The sequence below is a fragment of the Helicoverpa zea genome, chromosome 10, assembly GCF_022581195.2.
Source record: "Helicoverpa zea isolate HzStark_Cry1AcR chromosome 10, ilHelZeax1.1, whole genome shotgun sequence".
Taxonomy (NCBI): domain Eukaryota; kingdom Metazoa; phylum Arthropoda; class Insecta; order Lepidoptera; family Noctuidae; genus Helicoverpa; species Helicoverpa zea.
In genome coordinates, this window is record NC_061461.1 from 3,213,610 (window position 1) to 3,230,433 (window position 16,824).

Below are 16,824 nucleotides of genomic sequence, written 5' to 3' on the forward strand. Positions count from 1 at the left end.
CAAATTAATATTCCATCAACAAAATTACCAGGGCCCCGATTCTCCTAATTTTACTTAAGCAACATTCGATTGACGTTCGACTCGATTCGACTGAGATCCGATCCCGACTCGATTACGATTGAAGCGTATGTGGCATTCCGCTATTTTTTCTTTGAAATAAACGTTTTTATCCTTTTCTGTCATTCAATAATGAATCATTTTGTCTGCAAATGATTTACGATTGCAAAATGATTGTACAGCAAACTACCGTATAGACCAAAATTACCAAAATAGCAGACCAATCGTACGCCAATCAAATGTCAATCGAATACGATTGGTCTTTTATTAGTAGCAGAATGCCCGATATGGTTAAAACTGCTATTGCGATTAGATTTCTATTCGATTTTGACATTATTAACTTAGGAGAATCGGGCCCCAGCAAAATAACTCAAAGGCTAACCCGCTGTTCTCACAAATCTCGCGAACCAAACGTTGGCGCATTCGAGCGGATTTAAGAACTCAATATTAATCTTATGAGGACGTACTCCCGACGAGGGAACTTAAGCTGGAGAGCTTAGGTGTGAAGTGGCCCTTCAGGAAGTTCTTTGCTTTGTCCCTTCGTTTATGAATCAAGAAAACTGGTGTAAAATCTACAAGTGAGGACAATTAAGAAAAATCTCATTTGGAAGTGAACATTTTTCATAATTTTAATGACTGTCCGAGTTGAACAGAAGTTAAGAGTACCTACTGATAAAATATACCTTTATAAACACGTAGCTAAAAGCTACAGTCGGTTAGGTACCAATATGTCAGAGGTGCTCCTCCCTGCGGGTTGTTCGAAAGCTGCGGGTTGTTCGAAAGAGATACCGCGGCTCTGGTACATAAAAGGCCTATGACGGAACACGACGGTTTTTAGTCAGTAAGAGTCTGACACTCCCTCACCGCTACTAACCCACAGCGGGAGGGGTCATTTGATGATTTTTGACGTCGGAAAAAAAAAAAGAGGTGCTCCTCCACAATAGCTTCGTGGTTACGAACGAAATCTATTAAAATTTCGTCGTCCTCGCTGCTCCAAGAGTTGGAACTCATTTTTTACGTTGTTCCGAAAAAAAAAGACAAATACGTATTAAAAAAGCTTCACCGCTTTCAATAAAACGTTCACCAAATCATCTGACACCGACAAGACGACAGTCATGGAAATGGCGGCACCGCTTTTTGAAGTTACGGTGTCAGTAACCGCTCTGTAGGAAACCGCCCGTTTTCGTTTACATGGACAACGTTCTAGTGACGGCATTCACCGCTGTATTACGGACGCTATATGACGGCACCGCTTTCCTAGGAAACCCAAGCTTGAGTTATGCATGGTAATAAAGACAGAGTTCAACAGAAATAAAACAATAACATATAAAGTTAAACTTTTTATTCGCTCATGCTTACTGTTAGGTAGACTGATTAGATATTGTAATATTTAGTTCGGATGTTAGTAGCCACGGCGCTGTGGGTTGCTTCTCTGACCCGGGTTTTGTTGACTGCGCTGGGTCTGTCTCTGCTGCGGATTACTTGGGTTAGAGTCCAGGGATTCTGCAAAATTTAAGGGGGATATCAATAATCTATACTAATATTATAAAAAGATAAAATTTTTAAGTTTTTATGGAGGGGGTAATCTTTGAAACCACTGGTTTGATTTCCAAAATCCTTTCATTGATAAGTAGCTGCAATGTTCCTGAGTGCCATAGGCTATATTTTATCAAAATACCACAGTATTACAATGTATTTTTGAATAGAAACCCAGGAGCGATCTAGTCTGTACAGAACTATTGTACTTATGTGGTAAAACTGCTAAGCGATAGGTACCACGTACTAAGATAGCTGCTGAGCTAAAACACTACTGTACAGTTCTATATATGTAACAGAAATATGAGCTTACGGCGGCCAGCCTGGTCTTGTCTGCCGTAAGGATTGGGATGAAACGGGTTGGGTTGTTGTGCCGGATTGGGAGGTTGATTCGGTCGGTTCTGGTTACCACCCCACCCAGGCTGGGTAGTATACCTGTGCCCAAGGTTTGTAGCCCTCCTGATGCTTGAATGGGCTTTATAAAGGTTGTACATGATGACTTTAGATGTAGTAAATTATATTTAAAACTTTTACAATGTTGGAAACATGGCGAATTTGTATTTTGATAAAAAAGTGACTGTTATCTTCGATGACAGTTTAACATGTTTACAATTTAGTTCGAAAGTTGAAAAAAACTAAAGAGAATAAAATAACGGTAAAGAGACCTCCTTACAGGTTAAGAAAAAACTCCTAAAACCGAGCAGTCCAAAGTTTTTTGAATGGTTGGATGTAGGATATAGGTCAAGAAACGAGGCATTTACTTCCTTGAAAATCATTTAACATCATCAAATGAAAACGATACTAAAAAATAATTTGTGCAAACTCAACGTAGTGTAGGATGTCCTGCTGCAAAGGGTCCTGCCCAAAACTGGGATGGTTGGTACTCATTGGGGGAGCTCTTGGCGGTTCTACTCCCATGGGACTAACTTCTTTTAATCGTGCAACTAATATTTCCTTTCATTAGAGCCTGCAAAGGGTTAATTTGAAATAAAAATATTGGACTTTGATTTTGGAGATCTGCTTACAGTAGTGGGTGATTGGCTGATATATAAGGATGACAATGAACTAAAAATATCTGTACTTTTATCATGCGACTGTTTCTGGGCGGCAAGCTTCGCCACAATTTTATACATACATATAATGAATGACACATACATTTATGCAAAGGAAATCGTTCTCATGAATATCTAACGAATTGAGTGATTCCATGTTCAATCACGTCGATGTATTCGAAGCGAAACTGAGATCAACTGACGAGGTTCAGATTTTTGACCTGAAATGTACAGATATTTTTTATACACCCAGGAGCAATAAATCTAGGACAGAGAAAAGGAACGGTTAGGACATAATATCAATCAGGTCTATAAGTCAAGTGATGTCCATTATTATAGTCTGACTAACTTGTTAGTTTTCTAGCCATACATGCCCAAGGTAGGTACAACATCATTATCTGTGCATTATTTTTCAACTTACTTTTCAATTATACTTACTAGGTATAGGTAGTACCTAGTTTATGTATTAACTAAAAGGCTCAGCATATTTAAGGATTTGATAACTTTTTACGGTGTGAAAAGTTGGTACTATTTTTAGGCCTTGACAGTAAAATAGAAAAATGTTTTTGATGGAGTTGCCTATTGTAATAAAAAAACGCCCATTTCGAAAAGAAATATAAATTCTATTTATTACTACAGGAAAAAAACTTTATAAAAGGAAGCCGATTAAGTCAAAGAAAAAGATAATATCGAGTCCAAAAATAGCGAAAATATAAAACAAAGTAAAGTAATTCTAGGCGTACAGTTCGCTACAAATGTCAAAGGTATTTTATTTCCCATTTTAAGGTATTGGGTTCCGCAGAGTTTACGTGTGTATCAGTTTAGCAAGTTCTGCGTAGGTGGGATTGACAGCGGTTTTCCTCAGCCTAAGGAGATAATGCTAAAATCGATTATATTGTCAGTTTCCAACGCTACTACGAAAATAGCATTGCGGTTACTTTGATCATTGTCTAATAAATTCGGCATAAATCTAAAGATGCGTTAAGATCTCTTGGTTATACATGTATCTGAGCTAAAACCAGGTAACGCTGCAACACAGCGTAGGTAATTTCGACATACCTGTGTCTGGTTTCACTGGTTACCGATAAAGTGGCTATCTGGCAGATAAAGGCTGCTTAATAATTTCTGCCAGATATTGCTATGATCCGAGATCTGTAAATCCAAAAAATATAGTTTATCTATCAGATAAGTTCCTCATAGGCTATCAGAGACTTACTGGCCACTACTGTGTTTATACACAACATAACAAAGTCATCTCTAATATTTAAAACATGGCATTACTCTTGGGTATTCGAGCTGACGGACACAAAGCCACGGAGGCACGCTCCACGGAAACATTCATAGCTGAGTCCAGCTTCATATACTTTACCCAACTATGCAACGTCTTAAGACATTCTCTTGACGTACCGTGCACCCATGTAAGTATAGCCAACAATGAACCGTATTTTTAACCGACTTCAAATAGGAGGAGATTCTTAATTCGTCGCAATGTTTATCGATACTATAAATAACATATTTTAACAGATAAAATATGTGATAGTCTATGTTATTCGGTGATTATGGAGCCTTCTAACAGTGAAAGTTATTTTCGAATCGGTTCAGTAGTATCGAGGAACAAATAAACAGATACCTAATAAAAAAACCCTTTTCTTGACTTGATTTTGTATCTTCTTTTTTCTTAAAAGTCATACTCAGTAAATACATTACATTTTTAACTTTACCCAACTTATCACCATATTCACCAATTCAAATGAACAAAAACAGAAACCTAAAATCAGTTTCTAAAACGTCATTAAAATCTCTTACTCATTCGTTAAAGTTTATACTGGGAAAAAGCATAGACCGATCTACATATGTATGGGTAAAGTACGCACACACATGCAATCTAGCAAAAAGCGAATTAATACTGCAAACTTTGTTACAGCTGCACAAATCAGTGCACTAAATAAATGTAATTAATTAAGTTTCCTGTAGTTCGATTTCTGTGTTTTGTACGTAGTCCATTTCATTCGTTTTTTGTTAGAAAGTTTATTTTATATTTAAGCGAGGCAACAAAGAGAAGCCATGTAGGTGTGTGTGTATGTATGTGTATTTTATACATCTTTGTACGCAGAAATGTGTGCAAGATTTGTTTTGGTATTATAGAAACCATTGCGTCATAGGTAATCATAGGTCCTATGAAATTGAACTGTTTCTTGCTTCATCTTTGTCCAATTTCAGGCTTTGAATAGTAATCTAAACTAGCTACTGATTACAATGTAAAAAGAAGACACGTAAGATTTTCAGAAACCCAGTAATTAATAGCAGTACCTCAGCTTTCCTAAAATCTTAAATCACAAAAACATAAACAAAACATTAACATGTAAAGTAATTCACGCCGACCTACCTTTTTACGCGTCTCGCCTAACACATAAATAATAAAGAAACGACGCTAAAAACTTTATACAACATAATTAGTAATCCAGGGTGCCTTAATTATTCCCCAGACAGTGTAAAAAGGTCCCTGTTTTTATAATAGCGCATAATTGTACAACACGGGTTACACACGGGTTTTTAAATAACGTAGCTTAAGTAAAAAAGGCAACGTTTAATAAAAGGAAATAATAAAATATACAGGAACCGCAAGAAACTGGTTTTCTTACACAATATTGTGTCCACTGTCCAGTGGTCTCCTAAAACGTTGTTTTGACTCGACCATTTTTACAGCAGCAGTTTTTTTTAAGCTTACAGTTTCACCCGTATCCGGCGCAAATGAATTCATTTGCGCCGGATACGGGTTACGCCGCATCTTTGTACAAAGTAGCCTATACGTCCTTTTTCATACTCTGTACAGACTATCTGTTTATCTGTCATTTAAACTGGTTGATTAGTTTTGCTATCACAGCTGGACATTCACACAGTTTCACATTTGTAAGATTGGTACATTAATTTGTTTGATACTTTATGTTAGTGAAATTATTTCAGGACAAAAATGTTTCTCTTTTGCAGTCACATGCTAATACAACATAACATCACGTAGATATGCCTAATTTGCCTGAAAGTTAGGTTTGTGTCTTATCTATTGCAGACGTTTCGTGAGTTATAATGACCAAGTCATTAAGTCTGTTAACATTGTACTAAGCTACCTAAACAGACTTTTCCAGAACAACCATTTTGAAAAAACATCGCGTGTGCTAAAGAAAAATACAATAATAGTAAAACATTTTTATTGGTGGTCACATTTATTAGTCCAAATAACATAAAAGTCTCTAAAACAATAGCCCAACTAAAACCACATTATTTTAACTTGGACTTGGAAAAACTTTAAAGTGATTTTTATTGAATGGTTTCGATGCAATTTATTAAGCCATTAAATGCAGACGTTATTACCGAAGAACGTTTAAAAGTTTTTATTTTCATTGAAGTGGTACTTCAATTAAAGCCACGCGATATTTCATTGTTTTAGTTCAGAATGGCGAAGAAAATAAATTATTTTATTGCACGTATAAGTTATCCACCTGAGTTTGAAAAGCTACTGTTATAACGTCAACTGGAGTTAGTAAAACCATTAACTATGATAAGTGGTCAGCATCGTTTACTAACAATTGAAATAACAAAGGCTTCGCATCACTAAATACAATTACGAAATAACTAGTAACCGGCCCCGGCTTCGCACGGTAAAACCTTTTTATACTTATGTCTAAATTGTTTTTGTATTACTCTATCTAATGGTTCTGTTTTAGTTTCTTGCGTACAGGCAGAAATACAGACGCAGATAAGTACTTTTCTATATATCTATGTAACGATTGTGTCTTCATCAGACAGTCCGTCATTGCCATCATAAACAGAAGAAATAGTCCCTAAAATGATGATCATGAAATAGACACCTAAGTTTCCTTAAAGTAGCACAATGTTGTGGGACTTCTTTAGGTGGAATTTCTGTCTGTAGATAATCTCGAAAATCTCAAGTTAAGTAATGGATAGCAACAATTATATATCACATTTGTGAAATGCTTTAGGAATATCATGACCTATCCCTTACATAACATCTTTAACTAAATAAAACAACTAGCAAATTGTTGGAACAAACAGAAATCAGTGCATCAAACTTGTAACTCAGGTACCGTCTGTGAACGATGCGAGCTTTGAACTAAGTTTGCTTTAAGTTCAAGCGTCACTTACAACTTGTTTTAGCACGAAATCACAACTTCTGCGTAGCATTAACATTTGATTAAAACTTAAGTACTACTCGTGTACTTTATTACGTCTTAAATTAACAAGGTAAATTGTAGTTAATCATTTTTTTTTCTTTGTTCCATTTAAATGAACATTGAACCTAAAAACATTGAAGGGTTTTTCTTAATTACCCGCGTCCGAAAAACTACTATATGCACCCGGATAGAAAATTGCCTGGATGTTATTATTATAAAAATAAAATCTAAAATGCTTGCATCCAAACATGACAATATAACGATAAATTGATGTCATTGATTTCACCAGCTAATTGACATTATCGTAATTGAAGAACTTTATCTGATCAAAAATATGAAATGGTGCTACAGACTGTTTGTCAAGATTTAAAACTGTAGTAGGCACATGTAAGTATGTACCTATGATTAGGTATACATATGTTGAAGCAGCGAGTTTCTTTCGATCAGCCAAGGGCAACAAAGTCCAGTCACATTTCTATAGTTCGGCCATTCAGAGAATGCGTTCCTGACACGTCGCGATTGAACTGACGACGTAACTTTGCAATGGCGTTGCAGTTACGATAAAAATATTTTTGCTGGTTGTTTACCGTTTTAACAATTGAGGAGCATTAAAACAACATTATTATATCAATAATCAATGAATGTAGTTACGTCGTCAGTTCAATCGCGACGTGTCAGGAACGCATTCTCTGAATGGCCGAACTATAGTTTAATCTATCAAGATGATATAAAAATAGAATCCACCTAAAAATACTTTACATTTTCATATAATCATCTGTCACAGCTGACTTATTCATTTCCACACAGTGATGTTTTTATTCAAGTCCCAAACTTTTGTATGCGAATAAAAGAAATTCTTATCGAGTTCTCGAATGAATAGAAAAATGTTTGTGTTCATTTTTATTCGAGTTAGTGTATCCGCACACTGCAAACTAAACAGTTGGTCCAGGTGACCTGCTAAATAATAAAGAAATAAAAATCATTTCATTCAGGTCTATAGCCCATATAAAAAGTTTACCAATGGATGCCAATTTTTTTTAAAGAAAATCTTGATTCAAGTCAAAGTTTTCACTCTGTCTGATACCGACAAAATTGTAATGTGCGCACTACCATTCATCTTCATACTAATTTATGAGCTCAAACAAACTGTCGGGTGACTAAAAGTTGCAGTGTGCGTAGGTACTGTTACTTTTACACGTGTCAACGAAAGGGGCTTTATGTCTCATTTGACGATATAATGAAGATACATTTTATCCGTAATTACATCTACGGACTATTATTATTGTTAATTAAATGTGTGGTGTTTGAATGCCTAGCGGCTAGTGACTGATTAGTTACGGAGATGCAACGTAGATAAGAATATGTTATGTATTAGTATTGTGTTAGGTCGTCGTTTAAATATAACTGTTGATGTGCTAAAAAATAACCGTTTTTAGTGCAATAATTTTGATGGTGACATCAGTATTATACACTAAATATTTACTGATCTAAGGACCTTATAGCATATGCCTAACCTTTAGTTTTTCCCAGCCTTACCTTTTAAATTCTAATAATTTATGGAAGAAAATAAGGCAACGTGTAAGTCGAGTGAATTATATTTCCTAGAAGTAATTCACCTTCTCTAGAATTCTAGTGGTAAATTACACTGAAGCTAATATATTTCGTCTTTAAAGTGATCACTTAAAGGATAATAGACTCTGTTTTGTAAGCAATACGGCTCAATTTTGTCTGTAGGTCAGGAATATGGGTTTGTACACCTGAGTGCTGATTCCGAGTTTTGTGAGCGTTCGCAACTCGATACGTAATTATAAGTCTATTGAAATAAAGAGTCGTATGCTACGTCACGCGATTTGGATATTACATCTCCATTGATTTTGCCGGTTAATAATGTTTACACTCGCAAAAGTGAGCTCGAGTGTAATACGACCAAGTACCGATGACAATGGTTATTAAATAAACAATTCTAAGATAAGTGCTACGTGATTTAATGGTATGATAATCTTCGCATCGAAAAAATTAACTTGCAAAACTCGCACTAGGCACTCTGAGCATGAGATCGTGGTTTCAATAGCTTGGTCGAGCAAACTACAAAGGGTTTCTCAATATCAACACAACAGCATCTGGAATACTCTTTTGAGTATGTGGATATGCGTGTCCCATATAGTACACTGAACTAAATATGTAGATAACCACTATGGAAGGCGTTTTGGCCTAACTGTGACATAAACCAAAAATATTTGTTCAACATATATGACCTTATGAAGATTATGAAATAAAATAGAAATGCAATATTTATATTGAACCTTGTTAAAATAAATCTCTTGTTGTTATGGAATCATGTTTGGTTTTCTCTTTAATTTTACATGCGTACGTCTTATTCACTAGTCTTAACAAGATTAAAATACGTCCATATTGGAAAAACAATGTGGTGAAGCCGTACTAAATTACACAGTGTTACCAGGATGTTGTATAAAGAGTAAATATAAATGTACCACATATATATTTTCGCGAAACACGTCTGTACATGGACGATTTCATAGTAAAATATAACGGTGCAGCAATATTTAATGTCAACCTCGACATTCTGCTTCGCTACAACTATTGGTTTATGCATGCCATTCAAAACTTGACCGTTTTATGGTTTGAACTGAGGCCAAACTACATAACATCATGAATTCACAAAGACTACATGAACTACACGCTTCGTCACTAGTTTATAGTTCCATGTAATTGGAGATTAGGCTTCAGTCTGCAAATTAAACATTTTATATTAACAGTAACAACATTTTGAGTGAACCTTAAAACTCTCATAAAAATTCTTGTAGAAAATCCGAATCAATTATCACAATTTAAGATATCAGACCAAGTAAATAAGTTTACCGGCTGCTACTTTGCTATATTGAAAAACTCTCATAGCAGTCTCACTCTATTTGAACGTAGATTGGTTTAGTAGCATACTCCTCAGACTTACATGCATAGATTGCTACGACGCTGACGTTCGCTACGAAATTGTAGCAACCGTAGCATTGTTACTCGCTTCGCTAGCTACCGAAAGCGTACCTCGCAGAAAGCTTTGCCGGCTTATAAATTCCCTAATGTATTCTACGAATAATAGTTCCTAAAACGCATTAAGGGTTAAAGCTAGGAACCGTGAACTGTTAAAAAGGGAAGGCGAACAATAAAAATGACCCTTGTCCTTAATGCAATGTGTTGAGCTGGAAATATGGTAATGTGTCGCCAGTCATCGCTAACTCAAGCGGGTGCCTTACATACATTATTCATACGTCTATTTAATTTCAGTGAACACAATAATTATTAATGTATGGTCACGATTAATATTAAATTTTTTCCTAGTAAGTGATATCAAGGAAGATGTTTCCAAGCACCTAGTTGACAAGTTTTGGTGGTATGTTAACTTTACTATAGTTTATGAGAAACCACCGCAATAAAATTCTACTATAACAGATTACGAAAAAAAATTGTTCATCTACAGTTAATATTTGTCCACTAAACCTGAACACCTGAATGAGCATTTTATGCATGTGTAGTTTTCAGAATTATTGTTAAAAAATAATTAACCATAGTGGATTATATACTAGGCCCGAGTTTTAATTCTAACACTTCCTCCTCCCATTGTATTCAAAGAGATATAATTCACCGATTGTACATACAAATAATGTGCAAACTACAAAACACGTGATATATGAAACTCAATATTCAAGATGTCACCCCAAATGCTTTGCAAAGGTGCGGCCGTGCCTTTAAGGTGACACCCACCTACCGCGTGCATCGAACTCAAATCTAAATGTACTGAAGTGAGAATTCTAGTGTAGTGGTTTCCGTCTTTTATTGAACCGTTTTTGAAGAGTCAATGACCAGGAAATGAAAGAGTAATGTTTTGGGGCTACACCAATACGTATTTTAATTGACGTGCTGACTTTTTGTTTAAAATGTACTGAAAGCCCAGACAGTTTGTTTGATATTATAGTCTAAAATCTACATAGAACATCGCAATATTAACCCAATTACCCGAAATTATATTTTATAAAAAAAACTTGAACCTTAAATCTTGTTTCAAGTATTTTTCAAAATTGTGACTAAGATAACTTGTCTATGGCCTCAACTTCAAATCGTAACAAAACCCCGACTGAGATGAATGTTGACAAATATCCGCAATTAATCCATTGGAATTAATGAAATCATAACTTGTCTCTGAAATGGAAAATTCCTGTTGGCCTCAAACAAAGTAAAACAAGGCAATAAGCGTTCATTTGTTTAATAAAATTAAATATCTAGACTTATTTTAATTAAATGTTTATAGTTGTTGGATGTGTGCACGAGTTGGTTGGTTGCTCGAATAAATATCCACTCACTATTTCACAGCATATAATTTGCATACAGATTAAACAGAAGGCACAATAGGGAAAGCATACATGTGATAGCAAGCGTTAGAAATATTAAAGCGACAAGCATGCGCTCCGCGTCGAGGCGTGGTCCTGACTGGCGTACAGGGGGGGGACACTCCGTACATTGTGACAGCTAAGTAAACGAAGAGTCGCCACCTTTTATTTGGCCCGGAAACTATTTACTATCTAAAAGATACCTTAAATTACCAACAGATGGCACTACACTATAATCGATTTTGTTTGTTAATATAAAATTATTTATGCAATATTAATTAGAGAAAAGTATGAGGATAATATTAGACACTTTAAAAAAAGATAAAATAGGCGAATAAATTAAATACGGTTTGAAAAAGCACAAATATCAAATTTAATCTAAAAAGACCTGGTGTCAGTATTCCAAATAACTTAACAAAACCGATCATAATAAATATCAATATGGCGGTTTTTTGCATTCCGCGTACACGCGTAAATAAAAAGTAATATATAATAATTATCTGTTTTCCTTCGACCTTTTACTATATTAACGATGACATTTTCTATTAGGGTAAGTAGCACCATGTAACTATAACGATAACCAATGTTATAGTTATATGGTGCTACTTACCCTAATAGAAAATGTTATGAATATGATGCATATATATTTTATAGCCATAGCTATGTAGGTAGTTCGGGGCCAATTTAGAGAAAGATGGCGCATTGACAAATGGGGTTGCAAGATTATCACGTAAGATTGCTCTCTTTTCCCTATATATTACTTTACTCTTTGCTGGCGTACGTGTGAGTGCGCTTGCGCATCGCGATTGCATAGGTGTTAGTGCTGAGGGCTAGGTCGATAAAATGCCGACCGTCGACTATCGATAAATTTACCCGACCAACTTTTAAGGTAGTATGCATGTTAGTGTAGTGATGTTGTTCATATGTAAATAGATAATTGTATATATGTATATATTATATAAATTGTGTGTTTTTGATTGTGTAATTTGAAATTTTAGGTTTAAGATGTATATAAATATTATGTAAATAAATTAAATATTTGTGAAGTAGGCTACACCACCCCCCTCCAGAGACCGTCAAGGGCGATAATAGTCTGTAAATTTAACTCGCCTCCCAGAACGTGTTGTGTAACTTGGCGGTGCGTCCGATGGGGGTTTCTCCACCTGGTGGGATAAAAGGAATGCGGGCTTCAGTCGGTCAATGGACACTGTAACTTCCTTACTTTTCACCAATAATTTAAAAATCTTGTCTCCTCGAGCGACGACTTTGTATGGACCAGAATAGGCAGGCTGGAGAGCACCTCGCAATGCGTCTTCACGAAGGAAAACGTGATTGCAGGTTTCTAACTCCTTGTATATAAATACTTTTGGCTTGCAGTGCCGTGAAGCTGGTGCAGGTCGCAATTTCTCGGCGAAGTTTCTGAGTCTTGCCGTAAATTCGGCTGTGTCTGCTGTACCGTTGACAGTAGGCTCAAAAAATTCGCCGGGTAATCTTAACGGCTCCCCGTACACCAGTTCCGCTGATGAGGCTTGGAGGTCTTCCTTGAAGGCTGATCTTACGCCTAATAAAACCCATGGCAATGATTCCGTCCACCTAACGTTAGCATGGCAGACAATCGCGGCCTTTAGCTGACGGTGGAAGCGTTCGACCAAGCCGTTGCAAGCCGGATGGTAGGCTGTTGTCCGCTTATGCTCGAAACCCGCTATCTTCGACAGACATTGGAACAAGGCCGATTCGAATTGGCGGCCACGGTCGGTTACAATGTCTGTCGGGCAACCGAAACGAGATATCCAAGTGGACAGCAACGCCTTGGCTACGGTTTCTGCCGTGATATCTTGTATCGGTACTGCTTCTGGCCACCGTGTAAATCTGTCCACGGCTGTTAAACAGTACCGATAACCTTCAGAAAGTGGGAGGGGACCCACCAGGTCGATATGGATCTGCTTGAACCGAGCGCGCGGTAGGTTATAAGTGCCGAGAGGGGAAGTCACGTGGCGATAACTTTAGCCCTCTGACACGGTACGCAAGCACGCGCCCAGTTCCTGCAGTCCTTTCTCACGCCTGGCCATACGAACCGCTCGGCTATTAACTTGGCTGACGCGGCGGCCCCCGGGTGGCTTAAGGAATGCAAGCTGTCAAAAATTGGCTTCCGGAACAATTCTAGGACATATGGCCTGGAAGCTGGAGTAGTTACGTCGCAGTACAGGGGAATTCGACTTCCGGGGACATTCAACTGTTTGAGCCGCAGAGAAGAACCTTCACTCAAAAGCTTGCAGAGTTCTGAGTCAGAAGTCTGAGCTTGAGCTAGTTTCTCGAGGTCTACGGGCTCTGCTAGCTCTTCAATTCGCGACAAGGTATCGGCAACCACATTGTCCTTTCCAGAAATGTGGCGGATATCGGTCGTGAATTGCGAAATGAAGTCCAAGTGCCTATACTGCCTGGGCGAACAGTTATTCTTCCTCTCGTCGAAGGCAAAACTGATCGGCTTATGGTCAGTATAGACAATAAAATGGCGAGCTTCTAGCATGTGCCGGAAATATTTAATGGCTTCATATATTGCTAGAAGCTCCCTGTCGTATGGTGAGTATTTCACCTGTGAAGGGCTCAACTTTCTTGAAAAGAAAGCCAAGGGTTGCCACGCATCATCCTTGAGTTGTTGTAAGACTGCTCCGATGGCTTTATCGGAAGCGTCTGTCACAACTGCAAGTTGTGCTGAGCAGTCCGGATGGGACAGTAGAGCAGCATTGGCCAGACTCTCCTTGCAAGCCTCGAAAGCAGCCAGTTCGTCTGCTGTCAAAGTAATTGGCTTAGAACCTTTGACGGGACCTGTTAACAACGCGTGAAGTGGGGCTTGAATTTCGGCTGCGTGGGGAAGAAATCTCCTGTAAAAATTTATCATCCCCAGGAAACCCCTTAGCTGGCGAACATTGGTTGGAGGGGGAAAATCCTTGACCGCCTGAACCTTAGCGTCAAGTGGCCTAGAACCGCTCTCAGAAATGCGATAGCCTAGAAACGTTACCTCCTCCATACCGAAAACGCACTTTGCGGTGTTCACCAACATGCCGTATTCTTTCAGCCTGTTGAAGATCTGGCGCAGGTGATCCTCATGCTCCTCCGGGCTTCTAGAGAACACGAGAAAATCGTCGAGATAGCAGTATACGAAGTCTAGACCTCTCGTCATCTCGTCTACGAACCGCTGAAAAGTTTGGCCTGCATTCCTAAGACCGAACGTCATAAAAGGAAATTCAAATAAACCAAATGGTGTTGTGATGGCGGTCTTAGGAATGTCCTCCGGGCTGACAGGTATCTGATTATATGCTTTCTCTAAATCGAGCGTACTAAATACTTTACAGCCAGCTGTACTATGGGTAAAGTCGTGTATATGCTTAATCGGATACCTATCAGGCACGGTACGGGCATTCAACTTACGGTAGTCTCCACAAGGACGCCAGCCGTTGTTCTTCTTCGGCGCCAGATGAAGAGGTGAAGACAACGGGCTCTCAGAAGGTCTAGCAGTACCAAGGGCTAGCATAGACTGAAATTCCTTTTGGGCAATCTTCAGCTTATCCGGTGCTAGACGGCGAGGTGGGGAGCAAACTGGAGGGCCTGGTGTCGTGCGTATGTGGTGTACAGTTTGGTGTGGTGTGGTGTGTGGCTTACCAGCTGGTCGAGTAATTTCAGGAAAGTCGTTGAGAATTTCGTGATACCGAGTCTCACCAGTCACGACCTTCACAGAAAAAATATTTTTACAATTAGCTACAGCGGCAATCGTAGACATAGAAGTGACATTATCAATTAGGCGTTTATTACGACAGTCAACTATAAGGCTATAAAAATTCAAAAAATTTACGCCTATTATAGGTTTTGTTACATCGGCTACGATGAAACGCCATTGGAAAGATCTACGTAAACCAAAATCTAAATCTAAATTGATACAGCCGTAGGTAGCTATGCTAGACCCGTTAGCAGCACACAAACTGTAGTCCGTACGCGCACGACGATCATGAAGCGCTGACCGTGGGAACACGCAGAGGTCGCTCCCTGTGTCGACCAGGAACTGCGTCTTCGAAGATCGGTCAGTGACAAACAGGCGACCACTAGCAGACAAAAGGCAATCGTCAGTCGCCATTACCGACCGCCTTTGGAGTTTCCCGACCGGTAGTCACAGGGCGGGGTACACTTGCTGGCTTTATCTCCGAACTTGTTGTGGTACCAGCAGATTGGGAATTTTCTGTAGTTCGATAGGGAGCGCTGCCTCGAACTGCTGCGAGTGTTTCTGGTAGAACCGGAGCGTGAACGGCTGTTTCGAGCAGACAATTGCTGGAACTGTCGACGAAGCTCAGCAATCTCCCTAGTTAGTTCACTCAGGACGGAGCTAGGGACACTATCGCTTATAGCAGCGACCTTCGGAGATGTTGAAGACAGGTCGTTCACTCGATCGGCTAAGTCAGCTAAGTCTTCAAGAGCAGCTGTTACTGGCTGACCTGCGAGCACCGTCTGGATGCCATGTGGTAGGCGGCTAACCCATATCATCCGCAAGAAATCGTCGGGGACATTAAGACCTGCCAGGCTTTTTAGGTGGCGAAGGAACTGAGAAGGCTTGCGATCACCAAGCTCCTCATGCATCAACAACTGTTTGATTTTCTTCTCATTGGACGCGGTGAGTCGCTTGATTAGCTCGGTCTTCAGCTTCTCGTATTTATTAGCAGCAGGCAGGTTAATAATAATGTCCTTTATGTGATGTTGAACGGAAGTGTGAACAAATACCAGAAATGGAGGAGGTCAATATTACCTCCTCCGACGTAGCCTGTGCAGTTCGTCCGATGCAAAACTGGAAATCACCAGGACCGGATGGACTGCACGATTTCTGGTTAAAGTGGCTGCAAAGTTCACACCCCTGTTTAGCATCACAGTTTCAGTCATCCTTAGAAGCCGGGTCGCTCCCACAGTTTCTAACAACAGGAGTTACCCATCTGCTCCATAAATCAGGCAGTACCGCGGAACCCAAAAATTATAGACCGATCACTTGTTTACCGACGGTCTATAAACTTCTTACATCTATTTTGAGATTAAAAATAAACCAACATATTGAAAAATATTCAATTATGTCAGTTTCTCAAAATGGATGTAAGAAGGGGTCCCGTGCTACTAAGGAGCTGCTCCTCACTGATATGGTCATCAGCCAACAGGTTCGACGATCCCGAAAGAATTTGTCGACATGTTGGATAGACTATAAGAAGGGCTACGACTCGGTCCCCCATGCATGGCTTAGGAGGGTACTGGAGTTGTATAAAATAAATACAACTCTACGCGCCTTTCTTGCGTCATGTATGGAGCAATGGAGAACGGTTCTTCACTATCCAGGATGTAGACAAATTGAAGGGACCGGCGATCCTATTAAGATCGAGCGGGGAATATTCCAGGGTGACAGTTTGAGTCCACTTTGGTTTTGCCTGGCCTTGAACCCTTTGAGCACATTGCTAGAGGGTTCGGGGCTGGGCTATCCTTTGCGGAGAGGGGGTCAGGTTATATCCCATTTGCTTTATATGGATGATCTGAAACTGTTTGCCACTACAGAACTGCAGCTGA

The 16,824-nt window shown here is 38.9% G+C and overlaps 1 protein-coding gene across 10 annotated transcripts in view; it reads right to left on the reverse strand.

Annotated features, from left to right (window-relative positions):
• Window positions 1-1,384: 1,384 nt before the first annotated feature.
• LOC124633922 (sporozoite surface protein 2-like) overlaps window positions 1,385-16,824 on the reverse strand; it is a 41,686-nt gene continuing 26,246 nt past the window's right edge. For 4 of the 10 annotated variants that reach the window (XR_006984806.1, XR_006984799.1, XR_006984803.1 and 1 more), the window contains one exon: window positions 1,385-1,560. Coding sequence is in view for 2 of the 10 variants with exons in the window: in XM_047169295.1 (XP_047025251.1) it covers window positions 1,460-1,560 (101 nt within the window). In the remaining 8 variants the exon portion in view is untranslated. The other 6 variants (XR_006984801.1, XR_006984804.1, XR_006984802.1 and 3 more) reach the window with 5 other exon arrangements.